At 44.6% G+C, this 21624-nt stretch overlaps 1 protein-coding gene across 3 annotated transcripts in view; it reads left to right on the top strand.

The window, feature by feature from the left end:
- Window positions 1-21624, top strand: part of LOC140191570 (beta-1,4 N-acetylgalactosaminyltransferase 1-like) — a 115875-nt gene that overhangs the window by 49457 nt on the left and 44794 nt on the right. For all 3 annotated transcript variants that reach the window (XM_072249083.1, XM_072249081.1, XM_072249082.1), the window contains exons 3-5: window positions 1721-1897; window positions 9299-9405; window positions 10978-11015. In XM_072249083.1, coding sequence (XP_072105184.1) covers window positions 1721-1897; window positions 9299-9405; window positions 10978-11015 — 322 coding nt within the window. The remainder of the gene's footprint in view (window positions 1-1720; window positions 1898-9298; window positions 9406-10977; window positions 11016-21624) is intronic.

Genomic DNA, 21624 nt, shown 5'->3' with positions numbered 1-21624 from the left:
AAAGCTGCTGCGCAGGTTCTCAGAGTTGTTAAGAAGGTGCATGGTGTGCTGGCCTTCATCAACCGTGGGATTAAGTTCAAGAGCCGTGAGGTAATGTTATATAAGACCTTGGTCAGACCCCACTTGGAGTACTGTGCTCAGTTCGGGTCACCTCACTACATGAAGGATGTGGATACTATAGAGAGAGTGCAGAGGAGATTTACAAAGATGTTGCTTGGATTGGCGAGCGTGCCTTATGAGAATAGGTTGGGTGAGCTTGGCCTTTTCTCCTTGGAGCGACGGAGGATGGGAAGTGACCTGATAGAGGTGTACAAGATAATGAGAGGCATTGATCATGTGGATAGCCAGAGGCTTTTTCCCAGGGCTGAAATGGCTAACATGAGGAGACATAGTTTTAAGGTGCTTGGAACTAGATACAAGGGGGATGGCAGAGGTAAGTTTTTCACACAGAGAGTGGTGGGTGTGTGGAATGCACTGCCAGTGAAGGTGGTGGAAGTGGATACAAAAGGGTTTTTTAAGGGACTCTTAGATAGGTACATGGAGCTTAGAAAAATAGAGGGCAATGCGGTAGGGAAATTCTAGGCAGCTTCTAGAGTAGGTTACATGGTCAGCACAACATTGTGGGCCAAAGGGCCTGTAATGTGCTGTAGATTTCTATGTTTCTATGAATTCAGCAGGTCAGGCAGGATCTGTGGAGGGGAATGGAAAGTTGATGTTATGGGTCGAGACCCTTCATCTTTACTGGAAAGAAAGAGGGGAGATAGACAGTATAAATAGGTGAGGGGGTGGGATGGGGCAAGATCTGGCAGGTGATAGTTGACATTTTGGGAAAATCAGGACTGAAAATATGGAGGGGAAATGGCAAGTATAAAGTGATGAGAGAGTGAAGCAAGAGCTGGCAGGTGATGGGTGGATCCAGGTGAGGCAGGTGATAGACTGATGGAGAAGGGGAGAGTGGAGATAGTGATGGTGGGTCTGATCAGAGAGGAAGGTGGAGCATGGGACATAATCAGGGAGATGGGGAGGGCAGATGGGAACAGTGGTGGGGAGGGGACCCAGGGGCAGGAGTGTGTGAGTGATGGGCAGATGGAGTGAATGCTGATTTCCTTGAAGCAATGATCACGCTATATCATTGGCTTCTGCTCATTGTAGGGACGATTTCAATTGACTTCAGAATCAAGTCCATCACTAAATACAAAGCTGCTTAATGTCATTGTTGGCTCACTAAATCTGTACTTCAAGGCATTAATTGCTCAGAAAACAAGGAGGCTTACTGATGGAAGGGAAGTAAGGGTCAAATTGGTGGCCATGGCAAATTTCACTTTGAAGGCTGTCTGTCTCGAAGCACTGAGATCCCGTGTGGCATTTCAAGAGAGGAAGTATTTGTCTCATTGACAAAAGTCGAATATTTTTCATTGGATCAGCAGGAGTAATTAGAATAAACATCAACTTCTTACAATAAGTTCTAAGGAGAGGTATACTGTATACTCAAACTGGATGCAGAGCAAACATGTTCAGATATTTGGTGCCTTAAGCAATGCAAGTCAAATAAGGTCACTCAAAATGTTATGTTATTGTACATGAAACGTATTGCACATTCAAATCACGGGATATCACACTTTGGAATGTTGAGGTATCAAGTCGCACTTTGGACCGATGGGTTACCCCATTTATCAGTGGCTGGTGAGTGCTGACAACACAAATCTCTTTTTCTCATTAGGCTGCTTCCAAAGAATGACTGTAGTTGCGATAAGGAGGAACCTGTGCTAAAGCTGCCGTTCACCAGGCAGCTCTTCCATCAGGTTTCTGTCCACCAGTTTCAGCAGGTCTTCAAAGAGGCAGAGCGAGAGGAGCTGAAGAAACAGAGGCAGCAGGAGTATCATCGTTTTCTACAGAGGTATGAGTGACCAGAACATTACTGATGCAGTACCCAGGCGTCTAAAGCTACCGATAGTTGTCGGCGACTCAGTGACGCAGCAGGCAGAGCCGCTGCCTCACAGATCCAAAGGCCCGGCTTCAATCCCGACCTTGGGCGCTCTTTGTGTGGAGTTTGCATGTCTTGTCTGTGACTGCATGGGTTTACCCCTCACCCCCACCTGTCTCGGTTTCTTCCAATGTCCCTAAGATGTGCGGTTTGGGGGGTTAATTGACTGTCGTAAGTTGCCCCTGGTGTATGGATGAGTGGTAGAATCTGGGGGGGGGGGGGCGCGGTGGAGTTGATGGAAATGTGTAGAGAATAAAATTGGATCAATGTAAATGGGTGGTTGTTGGGTGGGGAACTAGTTAGAATGGTTGATCAGATTAACTGCCTGGGGAAAGAAACTTTTAAAATAGAGTGAAGTTTTTGTCTTAATAGTCCTATAGTGTTTTCCAGTAAGGAGCTTTTGGAAAAGGCAACTTGCTGGGTGGATGTTGTCCACAATTATTTTAGCTGCCTGCTTCTTTGACCTAGACACATGCAAGTCCTGCAGTGATGGTGAACTGTAGCAAATGAGTTTTCACAATCCAGAATACCCTTACTGGTCACCCTTTATCATGTGACCTCCTTCCACGTTACCAATTGTGTCGCCTTAAACTGGTTGCTGGGGTTTAACACCCTCAACAAAATGTCAAGAAACCCAAAGGCCAATTTTGCTCGAGCCTTGCAGTTGTGCTCTCAGTGTGCCCAACTTTACAGGGCTTGAAGTTCTCTGCAGGGACTGGACACTCTTGTCCAGATGACCTTGATAACTGCCTTTAATGTTACCTGTTGTACAAGATCAGTTGGACTAATCCAGTGGGAAGTATAGGTTGAATCTGGTGATCTTGCGTTGCAGAGGCTCTTCAGAAGTCAAGAATGAGGCATAAAACTTATTGCTTATGGCTGCTTATTGAATGTAATAAGAACAACCAAAAAGAGAAAAGACAATGAACAAATGTGTCATGGTTGTCTTATACTAAAAACTAGCTCAAATTGGAAAGATAACAAGACATCATATGATTACAAATAGTCTGATTCAATAACAATTACTGGAAAATTCACTGAGCAATTACATGTATATTTAAGAGATTATATAAAGGTGCAAGCAAGAGTCGGAAAGATTAAACGATATATTGGATTACACTCGAATCCAACATGGTCTTCAGCTCCTTCTAAGCTTTCCTGCTTTGAAAGCACTCTCTTAGTGTCTCATTGAAATCTTCAGCAAGCTACGCAAAGCAGGAAGATTCCAAGGTTAGTAAAAAAAAAAAGACTTATTTTCCAGACCAATGAGGTTATATTGTGATCTTGTGAGGGTTGGGGTACAAGTTCTGACCTAGGCAGTTTAAGGACAGCTAATGAAACAAGTTTAAGTTTGGAATCAAAATCTGGTCTTGGTAATAGTGACAGTGAAACTTTTGGTCTGCTGTGAAAACTCCTCTGGTTCAGAATTTTTCTCCATCTGTTGCCTTTAACTGGTCTGGCCTACAGAGGCCATGTCCAGGAACATACGGGTTCCGTGTTTACAGGCATCCAATATTCGAGTTTGTCCAGGTTTCAAAAAGAGACAAAAATATCTTGATATGGTAACCACACCTCCACAGTGTTGTAAGGAATGGCATCAAAAGTATGTAACTCTGATAAGAAAAAACTATTACTAAAAGTGAGAGAGAGAAAGCTAGTTCTTCTGTTCATAGGTATGAATGTATGTATTTACATTGGGCTTCTGAATTTTCCATGGAAGCTTGTTCATAGGTAGGGGTATCTGTAACTCCTACCTCTATAACATGGGGTGAGCTTGTAAGTGACTCAGGACCATAGAGCAATGTTCTTGGTTCTTAACTGCTTCCTAAGTTGGCATTATAAGAAGAGCAATTAGGGATAGGCAGTGGGAATAGAGCCTTTCAAAAACAAATAAACAAAAAATGCGTCTGAATTTTCTTGTTGTGGGTTAGAGAGCTAGGACAGATGTTTCTGACCACCAGTTGGTGAGGGCCTAGTTCTCATTCAGCTGCTGAAGGAAGGCTAATCTTAGACTATCACACAGGTTGTGTCATCAAGGTGCAGAATACACTCTCTATATGTGGCCCTTAAGCTGTGCTTTGTTGTCAATCAGGAGAATACTTTTCACTGCAGGAGTGTAATGCTATCACCTCTCAACAGCCTTCCTTCTGAGCAGACATCTGTGATGAGAAATGCAGAGTTAATACCTCAGGTCAAAGATCCTTCATCAAACTGTCTTTGTTCCACTCTCTATTCCCATTCTGACAGTCCATGGCCTCCTTTACTGTCACGATGAGGCCACTCTCATGCTGGAGGAGCAACACCTCATGTTCTGTCCGGGTAGCCTCCAAAATGACAGCATGAACATTAATTACTCTAACTTCTGGTAATTTCTCCTCTACCCCTTTTCTCTTTTTCTATTCCCCATTTTGGCTCCTCTCTTGCTCTTTCTCTTCTCCTCATTTGCCTGTCACCTCCCTCTGGTGCCTCTTCTCCTTCCCTTCCTTCCATGATCCACTCTCCTCTCTTATCAGATTCCTTCTTAGAAATAGAAACATGGAAACATAGAAAACCTACAGCACAATAAACGCCCTTCAAAGCTGTGCCAAACATGTACTTATTTTAGAAATTACCTAGGGTTACCCATAGCCCTCTATTTTTCTAAGCTCCATGTACCTGTCCAGGAGTCTCTTAAAAGACCCTATCGTATCCGCCTCCACCACCATTGCTGGCAGCCCATTCCATGCACTCACCACTCTCTGCGTAAAAAAACTTACCCCTGACATCTCCTCTGTACCTACTCCCCAGCACCTTAAAACTGTGCCCTCTCGTACCAGCCATCTCAGCCCGAGGAAAAAGCCTCTGACTATCCACACGATCAATAACTCCCATCATCTTGTACACCTCTATCAGGTCACCTCTCATCCTCCGTCGCTCCAAGGAGAAAAGGCCGAGTTCACTCAACCTATTCTCATAAGGCATGCTCCCCAATGCAGGCAACATCCTTGTAAATCTCCTCTGCACCCTTTCTATGGTTTCCACATCCTTCCTTTAGTGAGGCAACCAGAACTGAGCACAGTACTCCAAGTGGGGTCTGACCAGGGTCCTATATAGCTGCAACATTACCTCTCGGCTCCTAAGTTCAATTCCATGATTGACGAAGGCCAATACACCGCACGCCTTCTTAACCACAGAGTCAACCTGCGCAGCAGTTTTGAGTGTCCTATGGACTCAGACCCCAAGATCCTTCTGATCCTCCACACTGCCAAGAGTCTTACCATTAATACCATATTCTGCCATCATATTTGACCTACCAAAATGAACCACTTCACAGTTATCTGGGTTGAGCTCCATCTGCCACTTCTCAGCCCAGTTTTGCATCCTATCGATGTCCCACTGTAACCTCTGACAGCCCTCCACACTATCCACAACACCCCAACCTTTGTGTCATCAGCAAATTTACTAACACATCTCTCCACTTCCTCATCCAGGTCATTTGTAAAAATCATGAAGAATAGGGGTCCCAGAACCGATCCTTGTGGCACAGCACTAGTCACCGATCTTCATGCAGAATATGTCCCGTCTACAACCACTTCTGTGGGCAAGCCAGTTCTGGATCCACAAAGCAATAACCCATGCCTCCTTACTTTCTCAATAAGCCTTGCATGGGATACTTTATCAAATTATAGGCATCCGTTAGTCTTGTGAGACCATGGATTTGCGCCTTGGAAGGTTTCCAGGGCACAGGCCTGGGCAAAGTTGTATGGAAGACTGGCAGTTGCCCATGCTGCAAGACTCCCCTCTCCATGCCACTGATATTGTCCAAGGGAAGGGCACCAGGGCTGATACAGCTTGGCACCGGTGTCGTCGCAGAGCAATGTGTGGTTAAGTGCTTTCCTCAAGGACACAACGCGCTGCCTCAGCTGAGGCTCAAACTAGCAACCTTCAGATCACTAGACTGACGCCTTAACCACTTAGCCACGCACCAACACACTTTATCAAATGCCTTGCTGAAATCCATATACACTACATCTACTGCTCTACCTTCACCAATGTGTTTAGTCACATCCTCAAAAAATTCAATCAGGCTTATAAGGCATGACCTGCCCTTGACAAAGCCATGCTGTCTGTTCCTAATCATATTATGCCTCTCCAAATGTTCATAAATCCTGCCTCTCAGGATCTTCTCCATCAACTTACCAACCACTGAAGTAAGACTCACTGGTCTATAATTTCCTGGGCTATCTCTACTCCCTTTCTTGAATAAGGGAACAACATCCGCAACCCTCCAATCCTCCGGAACCTCTCCCATCCCCATTGATGATACAAAGATCATTGACAGAGGCTCAGCAATCTTCTCCCTCGCCTCCCACAGTAGCCCGGGGTACATCTCATCCAGTCCCGGTGACTTATCCAACTTGATGCTTTCCAAAAGCTCCAGCACATCCCCTTTCTTAATATCTACATGCTCAAGCTTTTCAATCCGCTGTAAGTCATCCCTACAATTGCCAAGATCCTTTTCCGTAGTGAATACTGAAGTAAAGTATTCATCTTCAGTCTTCACTCTTTACATTTCCAGCTATCACCCCCCAAGTTCTCACTTCATCCTCCCTCTGCCACACACCACCTGGTTTCATCTATCATCTGCTAACTTGTACTCCTTCCCCTCTCCCATCTTCTTATTCTGGCTTTTTCCCTTCCTTTCCAGTCCTGATGAAGGGTCTTGACCTGAAAGGTTGACTCTTTAAGCCCCTCCTTAGCTACTGCCTGACCTGCTAAGTTCCTCCAGCATTTTGTGTGTTACCCTAGATTTCCAGCATCTGCAAAATCTCTTGTGTTTATTATCAGACTCTCTGCTTTTATAGAGAATGGTCTCTGACCTGAAATGTTGACTTTGTTTCTATCTCCACAGATGCTGTCTGACCTGCTGAGTGTTCCCAGCATGTTCTGTTTTAATTTCAAAGTTCCCAGCATCCGCTGTTTTACACTTTTCCTGTGATCTCTGTTGGCGAGGTTACCAGTTAACCACTCAACGTGCAGTGTGGGTACAGACCTCCTGGGAATTGGGGTCTTAAAGTGGGAAGATGGGTGGAGCAATTTAGGGAGGGAATTCCAGAACTTGGGGTCTTGGCCGCTGAATGCACAGTCATCAGAGGCAGGGACGATCCCTGTCACTGCAGGGGTCCAGTGACCAGTGAAAGAGTTGAGGTTCATTCACATCACATTGAATGGTAATGAGCAAATTAAATTAGGAATATGGTTTATTTTTGTCAGAGGTACTGGAGTACAGTGAACAGCTTATCTTGCATACCATTCATACAGTTAAGTTCATTGAGGTTGTGTACGGAAAAACAATAACAGAATGCAGAATAAAGGAAGGGCCGTGCAGACAGACAGTAAGGGGCAAGGTCACAATGAAGTAGTTTGTGAGATCAGGAGTACACCTTATCATGGTAGACAACCATTCAACAGTCTTATAACAGTGGGGTAGACACTGTGCTTCAGTTTGGTGGTAGGTGCTTTCAAGCTTGTGTATCTTCTGTCTGATGGGAAAGGGAGAAGAGTGAATGTCCAGGGTGGGAGGGGTCTTTGTTGGCATACTGCTGCAGGATCAGTGTAACCTGGGTGAGAGCAATTTTTCAACTTTCTTGGTGCCTCTGCCTTCATTGGGAAATTCATCTCCTCATTATTGGTGTGACTCTTGTTCTCCCTACCACAATGTTTTCAGTGTAAAACTTCTCAGCAGTCGTGCAACATGCAAAATCTGCCTGAAGATCCACATCTTCACCTCAATGATCCGCAAACTGACAGTCCTTATTGACCAATCCTATTTCTTCCGAAACAGTGGCCACTTTACTAGGTACACCTGTACATCTGCTCGTTAATGCAAATATTTGATCAGCCAAACACGTGGCAGCAACTCAATGCATAAAAGCATGCAGACATGATCAAGAGGTTCAGTTGTTGTTCAGACCAGATATCAGAATGGGGAAAAAATCTGATCTTTGACCATGGATTGTTGGTGCCAGATGGGGTGGTTTGAGTATCTCAGAAACCGCTGATTCCTTGGGATGTTCATGCACAACCGTCTCTAGCGTTTACAGAGAATGGTGCAAGAAACTAAAAACATCCAGTGAGTGGCAGTTCTGTGGGCGAAAACACCTTATTAATAAGAGAGGTCAGAGGAGAATGGCCAGACTGGTTCAAGCTGACAGGAAGGTGATAGTAATTCAAGTAACCACACATTACAACAGTAGTGTGCAGAAGAGCATCTCTGGATGCAGAACATGTTGAACCTTGAAGTGGATAGGTAACGGCAGCAGAAGACCACAAACACACACATACAAGTTTTGTTATTGCTGAGGTCTATGACCACCTGTGATCTCGCATATGGCCTCACGTGCCCTCAGGCTGCTTTACCTCTGAATGTCAGGGTCACTCCCAGCTTCCTGACCTCAAGACTATTCCAGGCTGCTACAGGTCTCTGCCAAATCTCACGATTTGCTGCTCACTGCTGCGTTAGGGAGCTCCCCAAATTCCTCCATCAAGGAGAGGAGACTTCATCTCTTCTCCTCCAGTCCACAGGTACAAGCAGAGTGACATCAGAAATCTGTCTGCATTGCAGGTTTACACAGAGTACAGGCAGCCAGAGATTGCAATAATTTCAACAGAAGTCTCCCTGCCAGGAGCACTTGGCTGTGTCCAGGAGGGTCCCTGTGGCCTTTTAATCAAAGAATATACTCTTTATTCACGTCACCAGCCAGTTAAAGTTCCTCTGATTTCTCTCCATTCTCTTACCAGGAGCACACACTCTCCCACCAACCAACAATTATTCATTGTGTAGCAACACTCCTGTGGGGCTGGATGAGTGCTTTCCATGTCATGGTGTGTCTCTTTAAGGGCTCGCTATGAAGGTCATACCTTCTGGCCCAGGTGCACAAGGACTAGCAATGTATCATGAGGTGCCACCAAGCTGAAGCCACACTGTCAGCCTCAGTGTGACCTTCCCCAGGGAAAGCCGATCACACTGTTCCATAAAGCCCACACTTGGAGATTTTGTTATTGTTTTTATAAACCATATTTGGGCAATTGCTTCAGGCCACAAAAACATATAGTTATTTCAGAGTCAAACTTATAATATTCAAATAGCTGGATGGGTGTGCCTCCAAGGATTCTAGGTTGTTTGACTGTTATTCCCAACGTGGACTCATTGACCTTAGATTTCATCACTCAAACAGCAATGGGGTTTAATTTTGAAGGAATTACATTCAGGTTCTGCATTCTTTTCTTTTTCAGAGCTTCTGTTCTCTTTTCCTTCTCTCTGATTTTGCACAGGTCCCATTCCCCTGCTGACATGATGATCATTGCAAAAGCCAACACCCCTTTGGAGTACCCTACCCAAGGACTGCAAGTGCGACCTCTGAAAACCATTGTGATACCAGGTCAGAAAGTGCATGATGCAAGGCAGTACAATCCAGCACTGCGTTATATTGGAATGGCATTACTGGGAAAGAGCATTGTGGGCTGTGGTGCTCATGTGGGTAACATGGGCATGGTGCAGATCAGCCAAAGTCTTACTGACAGCCAGAACAAACTCAAGGGAGTGAATGGCCTTTCCTGGTTCTGTTACCAGGGTAGTGCTGAAAAACCTCCAATAGGGACCATTTGGTGTGGGTTGTATTGGATCTGGAGAGGATATTGTCCAAAAGGTTTCTGGGACGTCAGGAACGAGGTGCAAATCTTGTGGTTATAGCCATTTTATGAAATGTCCATAATAAGGAAATAACAGTAAAGCACAGCGAGCAAATAACACAGCAGCAGGGAATGAACTATAACTGTAACCAATTCACTGGTAGCAAAGAGCCTGCCTTGTGATCTTCCTTTATATCAGGGGTTCCCAAACTGGCGTCCACAGACCCCTTGGTTGATAGTAAGGATCTATGCCATAAAAAAGTTAGGAACCCCTGCTTTATACTGAAAACTGGTTGAAGCTGGACAAATTGGGAAATCGCTCTGATTAAAACCAACCTGTGATAAAACAAGGACAGTCTTGATTTAAGCTGCCATTAACAGGTTTACAGAGATACCACAGAAGCACAGAACCATCTGCACTACTGAAAATGCATGCAAAAGGGTTGGAGGGCGATGGTCTTGGTGCAGGTAGATGAAACTTGGCAGAAAACAAGGTGGGCACAGACTAGATTTGCTAAAAGGCCTTTTTCTGTGCTGTAGTAATCTGTGTCTCTAAAATCCACTGAACATTTAGAGACGAACAGGTGAATATACAATCATGTAAGCAATCTTAATGAATGTTAAACTCCAAGAAAAATAAGGTGCTCAAGTCTCCAGAGCAGAATTTGAACCAACAACCTTCTGACTCTGAGCCAAGAGGCATTGCTGAGGAAGCTGTGGGCAATATCTTACTGTTTGGTTTGGTACACAATTGGGTTTAACTCTTTTCTGTTAAGTATAAAATGAAAAATGGAAGCAAGGTAGACTAACAGCCATTGAGTGCATTGTAACTACTCAACCGCAAAATTTTCAAGACCAGGAGGTAATTGGTGTTATGAGACTCATGGCCATTTTGCAATAGGTAATTTCTAATTTGGCAATGAATTGGAAAAATTGTAACACTGTGCCCCATGAAAACATTGTGCTGATGGTGATGAGGTTACTTGATTAAAAGGAGTGAGTGAACTTTGTCATCTGGACTTTCCTTGCAAATTGCATCTAAGCAAGGTGTAGATTTGAATTTGGTCGATTTGGCTATTTTTGGGTTGGGTCTATGTATAGAGACCACCTGGTTGATCCAGTTCACGAATGTCCTATCCATGCAGGAAGCTTCCAGTTCAGGCCTACATCTAGCTGGCTCCCAATAGCCTTGAGATTTATCGTGATCAGCACAAATGTGGCCTTCCCAAAGTTGCTTATTTCCTGAGAGATGAATTTTAGGAAAATTAACACGGCGGATGATGTGACCCAAATCTGAATGTTTTTCCACTTCCTTTTCACAGGTTTAAGTTTACAAGCTACATCTAGGAAACTGTATCGGGTAAGATATTTACAACCAATCACATCTTGGAATATTGTATCATGCCTTCATTTGCTTCTATTTTGCATGAAGACTGTCAGTTATTGAAAGAGGCTCCAACATTTCAATACAGTCCTTATTATGGAACACTGCAATGATAACAAATCATGGTTGTTTTACAATTATGTGACATAGGTTATTTTTAGAGAGAAGTTGTGCCTCTGGCATTAATCCATTATCAACATAGGCTCCTTGAACAATCTGATAACATGCCCTGTATTGAGGTGTTTTGACAGATTTTTCACCTGTAGGGAAGTTGATGGGGATTGGGCAGGAAAGTAAATCTGAGGCTAATGATTAGATCAACTGTGGTCTTAGTCAGTGGTGGGCAGGCTGAAGGAGCAAAATAGCCTACTGTTTCTCCTAGGTAATGTTGGATCCAAATGTTCTTTAAGAAATCAAGAATAAGGCTTAAAACTTATTGCTTACAATCCTTGTACTGTATTAAAAGATTATTACAAGAGCAGAAACCAAACAAGAACGAGAAACCATTAGAACAAAGACAAAACAATCTGGCCCGGCCCTTAAATCGTCCAAACCTTGGGTCATTCCTCGCACTTGATCCTGGGCTCTGCCGCTTCGATACGCTCTCGGGTGAGCCCCGCCCCCTTGATTTGGCCCATATGCAGGCTTTCCAATTTGACCCAGTGCTTAACTCGATGAAACCTCGGATCTTTCATCACTGTCGGGCCCGGGCTCCGCCTCCGTCTCGCCTCACCTTGGTTTTGCTGCATCAAATCGCCTCCAAGTCCACTCCAGCAATGGTATTGGCTCATTCCCCATTCTCGGGCCCAGACCCCGCTGCATCAATTCTGCCTGTATACACCACACCGCAACCATCCTGCACCTTTGAGACTTCAGTTCATAACACAAAAATGCCAGGTCATACAGGCAGTTCAAAAGCTCAACTCCAAAAGGGAAATTACAGACTATGACAGCAACACACTCTCAAAATGCTGGAGGAACTCAACAGGTCAGACACCAGTCGACATTTCGGGCTGTGACCCTTCATCAGGGGAGGAAAGGAAGGGGGTAGAAGCCAGAATAAGAAGATGGGGGGAGGACAGAGGGAGAAGTCAAGTGTTCGATGAGACCAGGTGGGGGAGGGGTGGATGATATGAGATAAGTTCCTAGCAAAGACACATCACTAAGGTAGTGAGTCTGGTTGAGTACGTAGTCGACGAGTCTGAGGGCAGCAGAGGTCGCAGAGGTCACAGAGGGGGAGCAGCGGGAGAGGGTGTCACTGAACTCCCATCAAAGAGAGGAGGTCAACTTCCCCCTTTTCTTTCCAGTCCTGATGATGGGTCTCGGGCTGAAACACCGACTGCGCATTTCCCTCCATAGATGCTGCCTGACCTGCTGAGTTCCTCCAGCAGATTGTGTGTGTGTTACTCAAGATTTCCAGCATCTGCAGAATCTCTTGTGTCCATGCTCCTAGGTAGGTGGGTTCAATCTCCTCCCTCCCCAGCAGTGCTGAACAGCAGCTCCTTCCTACACTTTCCCAACTGATTCTTATTTATTTAAGTAAAAGTCTCTGTTTCTGTAAGATCTGAGTGAAAGGATTGCCATCCTAAAGGACATTGGTCTCAAGGTGCCCCTGGATTGAAAGAGACCTCCAGTAGGAACTGGAAACAGGTCATTTTGGGACAGAGTGGAAGGAGATTCTTAGCTCGAAACACGATTGTGTGGTGCTGCCTTTAAGTGAAACACAATTGTGGTCATTTCCAGTCAAACTGCTCCAGTTTAGAACTTTGGCCCCTTCTCAGCCATGAACCATGTCGGTGCCATTGAAGCATTTTCATTATCGGGTAACCCTCTATTGATGGCAGTATTAGTGCGATGTAGTTTTGAACCATTTCTAGCACTTGGGCCCACAATACTCCGTTAGTAAGCAATCACAGCCGAACTTGGTCTCCACAGAATTGTTTCTTCTTTTGTAGCTTTTGAAGGGATACAGTGACTGGACGTTGTAACTTACTTACAGACACAGAGTGATACATACATCGTGGAGCAGATCTTTTGGTCCAACTGGTCTGCACTGACTAAGATTCCCATCTAAGCTAGTCCCATGCAATCATGCGAACAATAAAGCAGGCCAATAACATTCAGAACTGAATTCCACGAAGGCAGTCCTGTCCACAGACCCTTAGTTCAGTGCAGAGTGGAGTAGCAAACCGAACAGGCCCGCCCCTTGCCTCAGGCCCTGACACCCTGACCTTTTCAATCTGGCTAGACCTTAATCAGTGGCTTTGATATGCTCTGGGGCCTGGACTTCACGACCCCGATCCAGCCTGTAGCCAACCTTCCCGATTTGTCCCGGTACTTAAATCGCTCAAACATATCAAATGCTGCTGGACACTCAACTGCACTAACCACATAGGTGCCATCAGTACGAGAACATGTCAGATGGTGGGGATCTTGTGGTCAATGACTCCACCTCCTGACATACCAAAGCCATCTATAAGCACAGGTCAGGAGTATGATGGACCACTCCCCACTTTCCTGGGCGAGTGCAGCCCCAGCAACTGCCAAGAAGCTGAACACCAATCCAGGACAAAGGTTAGTCTCCCATCCACCCCACTAAAGGCTCCCTTCCTCCACCTCCACCAACACACAGTGGCTGCAGTGTGCACCATCTATAAAATGCACTATAATGACTCACCCAGGCTATCCGACAAGCTTCACCAAGATGGACAAGGGCGGCAGGTGCAGGTTTCCCTCGAAAGCACACACCAGCGTGTCTTGGAAATATATCACCGTTCCTTCATCCTCCCTGGGTCTAAGTCCTGGAACTCCCTCCACAACAGCACTGTGAGAACACCTTCACCAGAAGGGCTGTGTGATGAGAGGCCTTGGCGAGGATAGTTAGGACCCAAGTTCTGGAGTATCCGAGACTAGACTCAAGACATGAGTTTGAGATTGAGACAAGAGCAGGGCTAGATGAGAATCCAAACAAGACAGAAATAAAAAAAACTGAACTAAAATTGAGCTGACGATTGAGCACTGAGCCCAAGTTTAGATGCTCTTTAAATGTTAAAATCCTGGTGTCAAAACATGGTCACCAATTAATGGAGTGGGCTTGAATCTTTAGGCAAGCTATCCAGATTCCAGGAAGTCGGAGCGTCTAAACCCCAGGGGCTGGTGCGGTTGGGTGCGTATCATAACAGACTGCAATTGTTCAGGGGGTGGGAGGAGGACAGCTCACACCACCTTCCTAAATGCAAGTAGGCAATAAATGCTGGGATTGCTGGGTTAGCCAGTGGTGCCTAAAAATAGGAAATGAATGTAAAAAAAAATCTACAGTACCATTTGAGAGGTTGCTGCCCTGTCAGAGATGCTGTTTTTGGTATGAAGCTTTAAACCAAAACCCTGATGCTCCAGGTGTGCATGGCAGGACCTTGGGAATCATGGGAGCTTTTCTTGGCTCTTCTGACCTGTATATTTCCCTGAGTTATCACCACCATAACAGGTTAGCTGGTCGTTATCTACTCCCAACAGATAGAGCTAGCCTGGCACTAATAGCTGCTGTGTTAGCTAGTCCCATATGCCTGCATTTGGTGCATAGCCCTCTAAACCTTTCTGTCCAACTGTCTTTTAAATGGTGAATCTGTGGAATTCGTTGCCACAGGTTGCTGTGGAGGCCAAGCCATCGGGTGTATTTCAGGCCGAGGTTGATAGATTCTTGATTAGTCAGGGATTGAAAATATACAGGGAGAAGGAAGGAGATTGAGGTTGAGAGGGAAAGTAGATCAGCCATGATGAAATGGTGGAGCAGACTTGATGGGCAAATGGCCCTATCCTGCTTCTATGTCTTATGGTCTTAAATGTTGTTAATATACCTGCCCTAACCACTTCCCTGTTCCATATACTGACTACTCTCTGGGTGAAAAATTTGCCCCTCTGGTTCCTATTAAAGCACCTTAAACCTATGCCCTCTAATTCTTGATTCCCCAACACTGGGACAAAGACTGTGCACACTTGCTGCATATCTATGCCCTTCATTAGTTCATACACCTCTGCATCTGGCTTCCAACTATGTTAGGGTTTGACCTGTTTCATAAACTGTTTTTCATTAACCGGTGGCATCTTTTTGAGGCCCTTTTGCATCTTTTCCTGAGCAGTTCCAGACTCCTGCGAGTGCACATTTAGTACAACCTCTGATGGTCCCAGAACACACTCTACACAGTCAGGAAAGCTCATCAATGCCTCTACTTTCTGAGGAGGCTGAAGAGAGCTGGACTTTGTACATCTATACTCACGTCTTTTGACTGATGTGCAGTAGGGAGCATCCTAACAAGCTACACCACTGCTTAGCACAAAACTGCACTGCGGCAGACAGGTATAATGGGTACAACAGGTAGTCAAAACTGCCCAACCATTATTGGCATCAGCCTACCCACCATCAAGGGCATGTATCAGAATCACATTTATTATCACCAGCATGTGTTGTGAAATTTGTGAACAGCAGCAGCAGTAATTTAAAAGAAGAAATATAAATAAATACATAAATTACAGTGTGTGTGTGTATGTATATATATATATATTATAGTATAGATTAAAAATTGTGCAAAAACAGAAATAATATATATTAAAAAAGTGAGGTAGTGTCCAAGGGTTCAATATCCATTTTGGAATCAGATGGCAGCAGGGAAGAAGCTGTTCCTGAATTGCTGAGTGTGTGCCTTCAGACTTCTGTATCTCCTACCTGATGGTAACAGTGAGAAAAGGGCATGCCCTGGGTGCTGGGGGTCCTTAATAATGGACGCTGCCTTTCTGAGAAACCGCTCCCTAAAGATGTCCTGGGTACTTTGTAGGCTAGTGCCCAAGATGGAGCTGACTAGATTTACAACCTTCTGCGGCCTCTTTCAGTCCTGTGCAGTAGCGCCACCATACCAGATAGTGATGCAGCCTGTCAGAATGCTCTCCAAGGTACAACTATGGAAGTTTTTGAGTGTATTTGTTGACAAACCATATCTCTTAAAACTCCTAATGAAGTATAGTTGCTGTCTTGCCTTCTTTATAACTACATCAATATGATGGGACCAGGTTAGGTCGTCGGAGATCTTGACCCCCAGGAACTTAAAACTGCTCACTCTCTCCACTTCTGATCCCTTTATGAGAATTGGTTTGTTTCCTTCATCTTACCCTTCCTGAAGTCCACCATCAGCTCTTCCGTCTTACTGATGTTGAGTGCCAGGTTGCTGCTGCAGCAACACCCCACTAGTGTCCTAGCTTGCTCTTGTATGCCCTCTCTACCAACAATGGTTGTATCGTCAGCAAATTTATAGATGGTATTTGAGCTATGTCTAGCCACACAGTCATGTGTATACAGAGAGTAGAGCAGTGGGCTAAGCACACACTCCTGAGGTGCGCCAGTGTTGGTCGTCAGCGAGGAGGATATGTTACCACCAATCCACGCAGATTGTGGTCTTCCGGTTAGGAAGTCGAGGATCCAATTGCAGAGGGAGGTACAGAGGCCCAGGTTCTGCAACTTCTCAATAAGATTGTGGGAATGATGGTATTAAATGCTGAGCTATAGTCGATGAACAGCATCCTGACGTAGGTGTTTGTGTTGTCCAGGTGGTCTAAAGCTGTGTGAAGAGCCATTGAGATTACGTCTGCCATTGAACTATTGTGACAATAGGCACAATACATACAGAAAGGTATACACAAATATATACAGAAAGGTGTTGGAAAAGGGCGAGTAACATCATGAAGGATCCCACCCACCCTGCTCATGGATTATTTGTCCCACTCCCGTCAGGGTGGAGGCTACGTGGCATTCACGCCAGAGCTACTGTGATTCAACATCCTGGGATGCAGTTCAGATGTGGCTCTGTGGCAGGACAGAGATCAGCTTCCTGAATTCACTGGAACACTACAAAAAAGAAATAATCAGAATTAGATTCACATTTAATACCTCTGGTATATGCTGTGAAATTTGTTGTTTTGCGAAAGCAGTACAGTGCAATACATAATAATAAAAAACTTTAAATTTTAATAAGAAATACAGTGGATTCCAGTTAATTGGGTCATTGGTTAATCGGAGCAGCCACTTATTTGGGACAACTCTTCAAGAACAAAAACTGATTGAGACAATAGCCAGAATTTGCTTTGTTTACCTAGGGCACTCTGCTGCTTAATTGGGACAGGAGACAGTTGCTGAACAGCTTATAGCTTGTGTCAGTCATGTGCACTTGTGTGATCATAGACACTATGCTGAGAGTGAACAGTTTTTAGATGTGTCAATTGCACGTACTTGTGTTCAAAAAGCTGTGATTTTTGCCACTGATAGCTGCTGAGAAATAATCAGTAAGACAATTAAGAACTGTTTTGCTCACTACAGTTTCAATCATTCAGTCTTGGAGATGCCAGAAATGGCCGGGAGTGAAAACGAAACGATTTCACTACTTCAATAAGTTAGGAACTACGAGGAATTTGAAGGTACCTATTGACAATCATCATGAATGTTGCAATGAAAATGAAGATTTGGAGGGTGCAATCGTTGATAGCATTTTATGAAGGCAGTCCGTTATCTGCACTAGGTGTCTGTGCTGATTTTGTTCATTTATGGTCAATCAAAAGAACACAGATGAATTCTTCCATCAATAACTATTAGGAATTAATACACAATTTTATAGTACTGTAGTAGTATTGGTAGTGTTCTAATTTGTTATGTATTTCACTTAAATACATAACTTGTTACCCAGTTAAACAGTATTTTGTTTTATTATACCTTTTCAACTGCTTCCATGAAGCTTTGGCTAATTGGGCATTTACTTAATTGGCCTAAAATGTACTGGTCCCTATATGTCTCAATTAAGTGGAATCCACTGTAAATTTTTAAAAAATAAAATAAACAAGTAATGTAAAAAGGGAGGGAAAATAGTGAGGTAGTGTTTATGGGCTCATTGTCCATTCAGAAATCTGAATGTGGAGGGAAAGAAGCTATTTCTGAAATGTTGAGTCTGTCTTCAGGCTCCTGTATCTCCTCCTTGATAGTAGCAATGAATAAGAGCTGGAGTGAGCCACTTGGCCTCCCAATCCTGCCTCAGATATTTATCCATCTATAAACAGAGAGAGTGATGGGTGCGTGGAATGCACTGCCAGCGAAGGTGGCTTGAGGAGGATGCAAAAGGGTCTTTTAAGAGACTCTTAGATAGGTACATGGAGCTTAGAACGATAGTGGACTATGTGGTAGGGAAATTTTAGGCAGCTTCTAGAGTAGGTTACATGGTCAGCACTACTTTGTGGGCTGAAGGGCCCATAATGTGCTATGTTTCTATGTTTTTTATACCTTAAGTATATCTGATGATCTGGCCTCCACCACCCTCAGGGACAGAGAACTCCAGAGATCCACTGCTCTCCCCCACACCCCCGAGAGAAATATCTAAGAGCTTTATTTTTAAATGACTGGCCTCTAGTCCTGTAACAATATAACCTCATTCGAGATTCTCCCACTCGTAAGAACATATCAACATCCACCCTGTCAAGCCCTGACCCCCAGGATCTTACATGGTTGAATAAGGTCACCCCCATTCTTCTAATCTCCAGGGAATACAAACCTGAACTGTCCAGCCTCTCCTGACAAGACAATCCTTCCATCCCGGGAATTACCCTGGTGAATCTCCTTTGACCTGTCTCCAATGTTTCTATTTCCTTTCTTAGGTAAGGAAAGAAAAAGCTATCTGTAGGTAAGCCACGTGATTGATGAGGGGGCCTGATTTTAACCCAGGAAAAGGAGCTTTGTGTAATGAATATATGCCATCTGGTTCTTAGCCATTTCCATGATGCCATGTTAATGGATCCATTGAAACATCAGGAATCTCATTAGCCCCCTCAATTTGGGCAATTGTGAAGGACCAATGCACCAATTTTCCCTTCTAGTGAGGGAAATACAGTCCAGAGTAGTGTTATGGTTTTTCAGGTTGGTTCAAGAACGTGATGTCATTGAGGAAGAAGCTGTTGTTGCACCTAGAGGTGTGAATCTTCAGGCTCCTGTACCTCCTGCCTGATGGCAGCGTCGGGGAGAGGGCGAGGCCTGGATGATGTGTGTCCCTGATGATGGGTACTTCCAAACTGTGATCGTGTTGAGCAGCAGGGCAGGGATGAAGGGCCAAGTGGCCTATTCTGTTTTCCTATTTTCTCCTGTTTTCTTGTGTTCTTGGTTCCCCAAGGTGCTCTGCTTTCCTTCCACAGGGTTAATGGGTTAATCACCCCCAATGAGTAGATTGGTGGTAGAATTTAGGTGTTTGATGGTCGGCTGAAGGACCTGTTTCTGAGCTTTAGGACTCTATAATCAGTCCACTATTGGACATTGCCCAGGCCCTTACCTATAGAATTTCACCGGCCCCACCCTCACACTCTTCTTTAAGACACTCCTTTAAACTAAACCGTAACCGTGGTTGTGGCACAGCTGCCAAATGGTGTGTTATCTTACTTTTATGATACATGGAGATATTTTACTGCATTATACAGCCACAATTGTCTCTTTTGTCTCCAACACAAGTTGCCATTGTCTATAGTTCGATTAAAATCGGGAACAATAAATACAAAGCTTAAGTATCAGCCATTTGCTGGTTAGTCCTGATAAAGGGTCTCATCTCAAAATGTCAACTGTTTATTCCTCTTAAATGGATGCTCCCTGACCTGCTGAGTTCCTCCAGCATTTTGAGTGCGTTACTCTCAGCCAAAGTTTTTTTTTAGTAATAGAAGTGAATTACCTTGAACTGAAAAAAGTTTGTGCTAATTCCAATATTCCTGCAATGAATCTATTTAAACTTCTCTGGCAAAGAAAAGCAGAATTTAAGCAAAGCATGTTTTTATATAAGAATCTCAAAAATGTGATATTTCCTGTTCCCTGGGGAAAAGTAGGCCTAAGCACACCAGTGAATCTATTCTGGTCTCTTACAGTGTACCTGTTACCCATCCACAGTGGGTCGATGTGTCGGGAAATCCTTCATTGCCGAGGAATTGGTTTGCTTCTGGATGGGTCTGTCTGTGCTGTGGCTATTCACGGCGAGACAGTCTTTTCACTTCCAAGGGACCAGGAGCTGACAGTCCTCACAGATTGAGATTCAGACGAGTTTATAGTCATACACCAGGGTGCAGTGAAACTCCTTGCTGTCGTGAAGCTCACAGAGTAACGAGTGTACACGGTGACAATAAGTACCACAATAAACACAGCGACAAACGCAGAACAACAGAACGGTGTGGAGACTGTCCTGCAAACTGAGGCAGTGTTGCAAACTGAAATGCTAAAGGAACAACAGAGAGAGAGGTAGAGTTAAGAGTCTGAGAATGTGGCAGCATTACTGGGAAGGGGATGTGAGAGAGGTGATTGGTTCAGGAGTCTGACAACAGTGGGGAAGAAGCCATTTTTGGATCTGGTCGTCTGGGCTTTCAATCTCCTGTAACCTCTCCCAGAAAGTAGAAGAGAGAACAGGGAATGGCCAGGGTGGCAGGAATCCTTGACCATACTGTTAGCCTTCTGGAAGCAATGCACAGTGAAAATTGACTGGGTGGAAGGGAATAACGAGCCTGAGCAGTGTTTACTGCTCTCTGAAGGTCCCGTCGGTCTGGAGCACAGCAGTTGACAGAGCAGGCTGAAATGTAACCTACAGCATGTCAGTAGAAGTTCAAGAGAATCCTCATGAACAAGCTAAGTCTTCTCAGACACCTAAGAAAGTGAACCTGCAGATGTGGTTTAATGGTCATAGCATCAGGGCACAAGGACCAGGTGAGGTTGTTGGTGATATGGATGCTGAGGAATCTGAAACTGTCAACCATCTCTACTACTGCTCCATTGATGAGGACCGGGTTGTGTTCATTCACCCATAACCCACTTCCTTCTATCAACAACCAACTCTTATGTCTTGCTGATGTCAAGTGCATGGACCCCAATATTCCTTTCCTTTGAATTTCAAATAATTGAACTGGGGCCTGTTTCTGAGGAGGGGTGGCCCGTGGAAGGTGGTGGTGAGGAAGAGATCTTGGAATCGTTGGGTTTTGCTGCTGAATCACAGTGCGCACTCTACACCGAGGCAGATGATAGTTCACAGGTTATGGCAAACGTAGAAAACTACAGCACAGTACAGGCATTTGGGCCATGATGTTGTGCCGACTTTATAACCTGCTCTAAGATCAATCTAACCCTTCCCTCCTACGTAGCCCTCCATTTTTCTGTCATCCATGTGCCTAACTTTAAGAGTTTCTTAAATACCCCTAATGTAGCTGCCTCTACCACCTCCCTGATAGTGTTCCATACCCCCACCACTCCTTGTTTAAAAAAAGCTTACCTCTGACATTCCCCTATACTTTCTTCCAATCACTTTAAAATTATGCCCCCTCATATTAGCCACTTACACCCTGTGAAAAGGGCCCCAGCTGTCCACTCGATCTATGCGTCTCACCATCTTGTACATCTCTAACAAATCACTTCTCATCCTCCTTTGTTCCAATGAGAAAAATCCTAGCCTGCCTATCCTCAACCTATCCTTATAAGACATGCCCTCCACTCTAGGCAGCATCCCGATAAATCTCCTCTGTACTCTCCCGAAAACTTCCACAT

This window comes from Mobula birostris, chromosome X (genome assembly GCF_030028105.1).
Source record: "Mobula birostris isolate sMobBir1 chromosome X, sMobBir1.hap1, whole genome shotgun sequence".
NCBI classification, from domain to species: Eukaryota; Metazoa; Chordata; class Chondrichthyes; order Myliobatiformes; family Myliobatidae; genus Mobula; species Mobula birostris.
The sequence above is the reverse complement of the archived record's forward strand: the minus strand, read 5'-3'. Positions and strand labels throughout refer to the sequence as shown.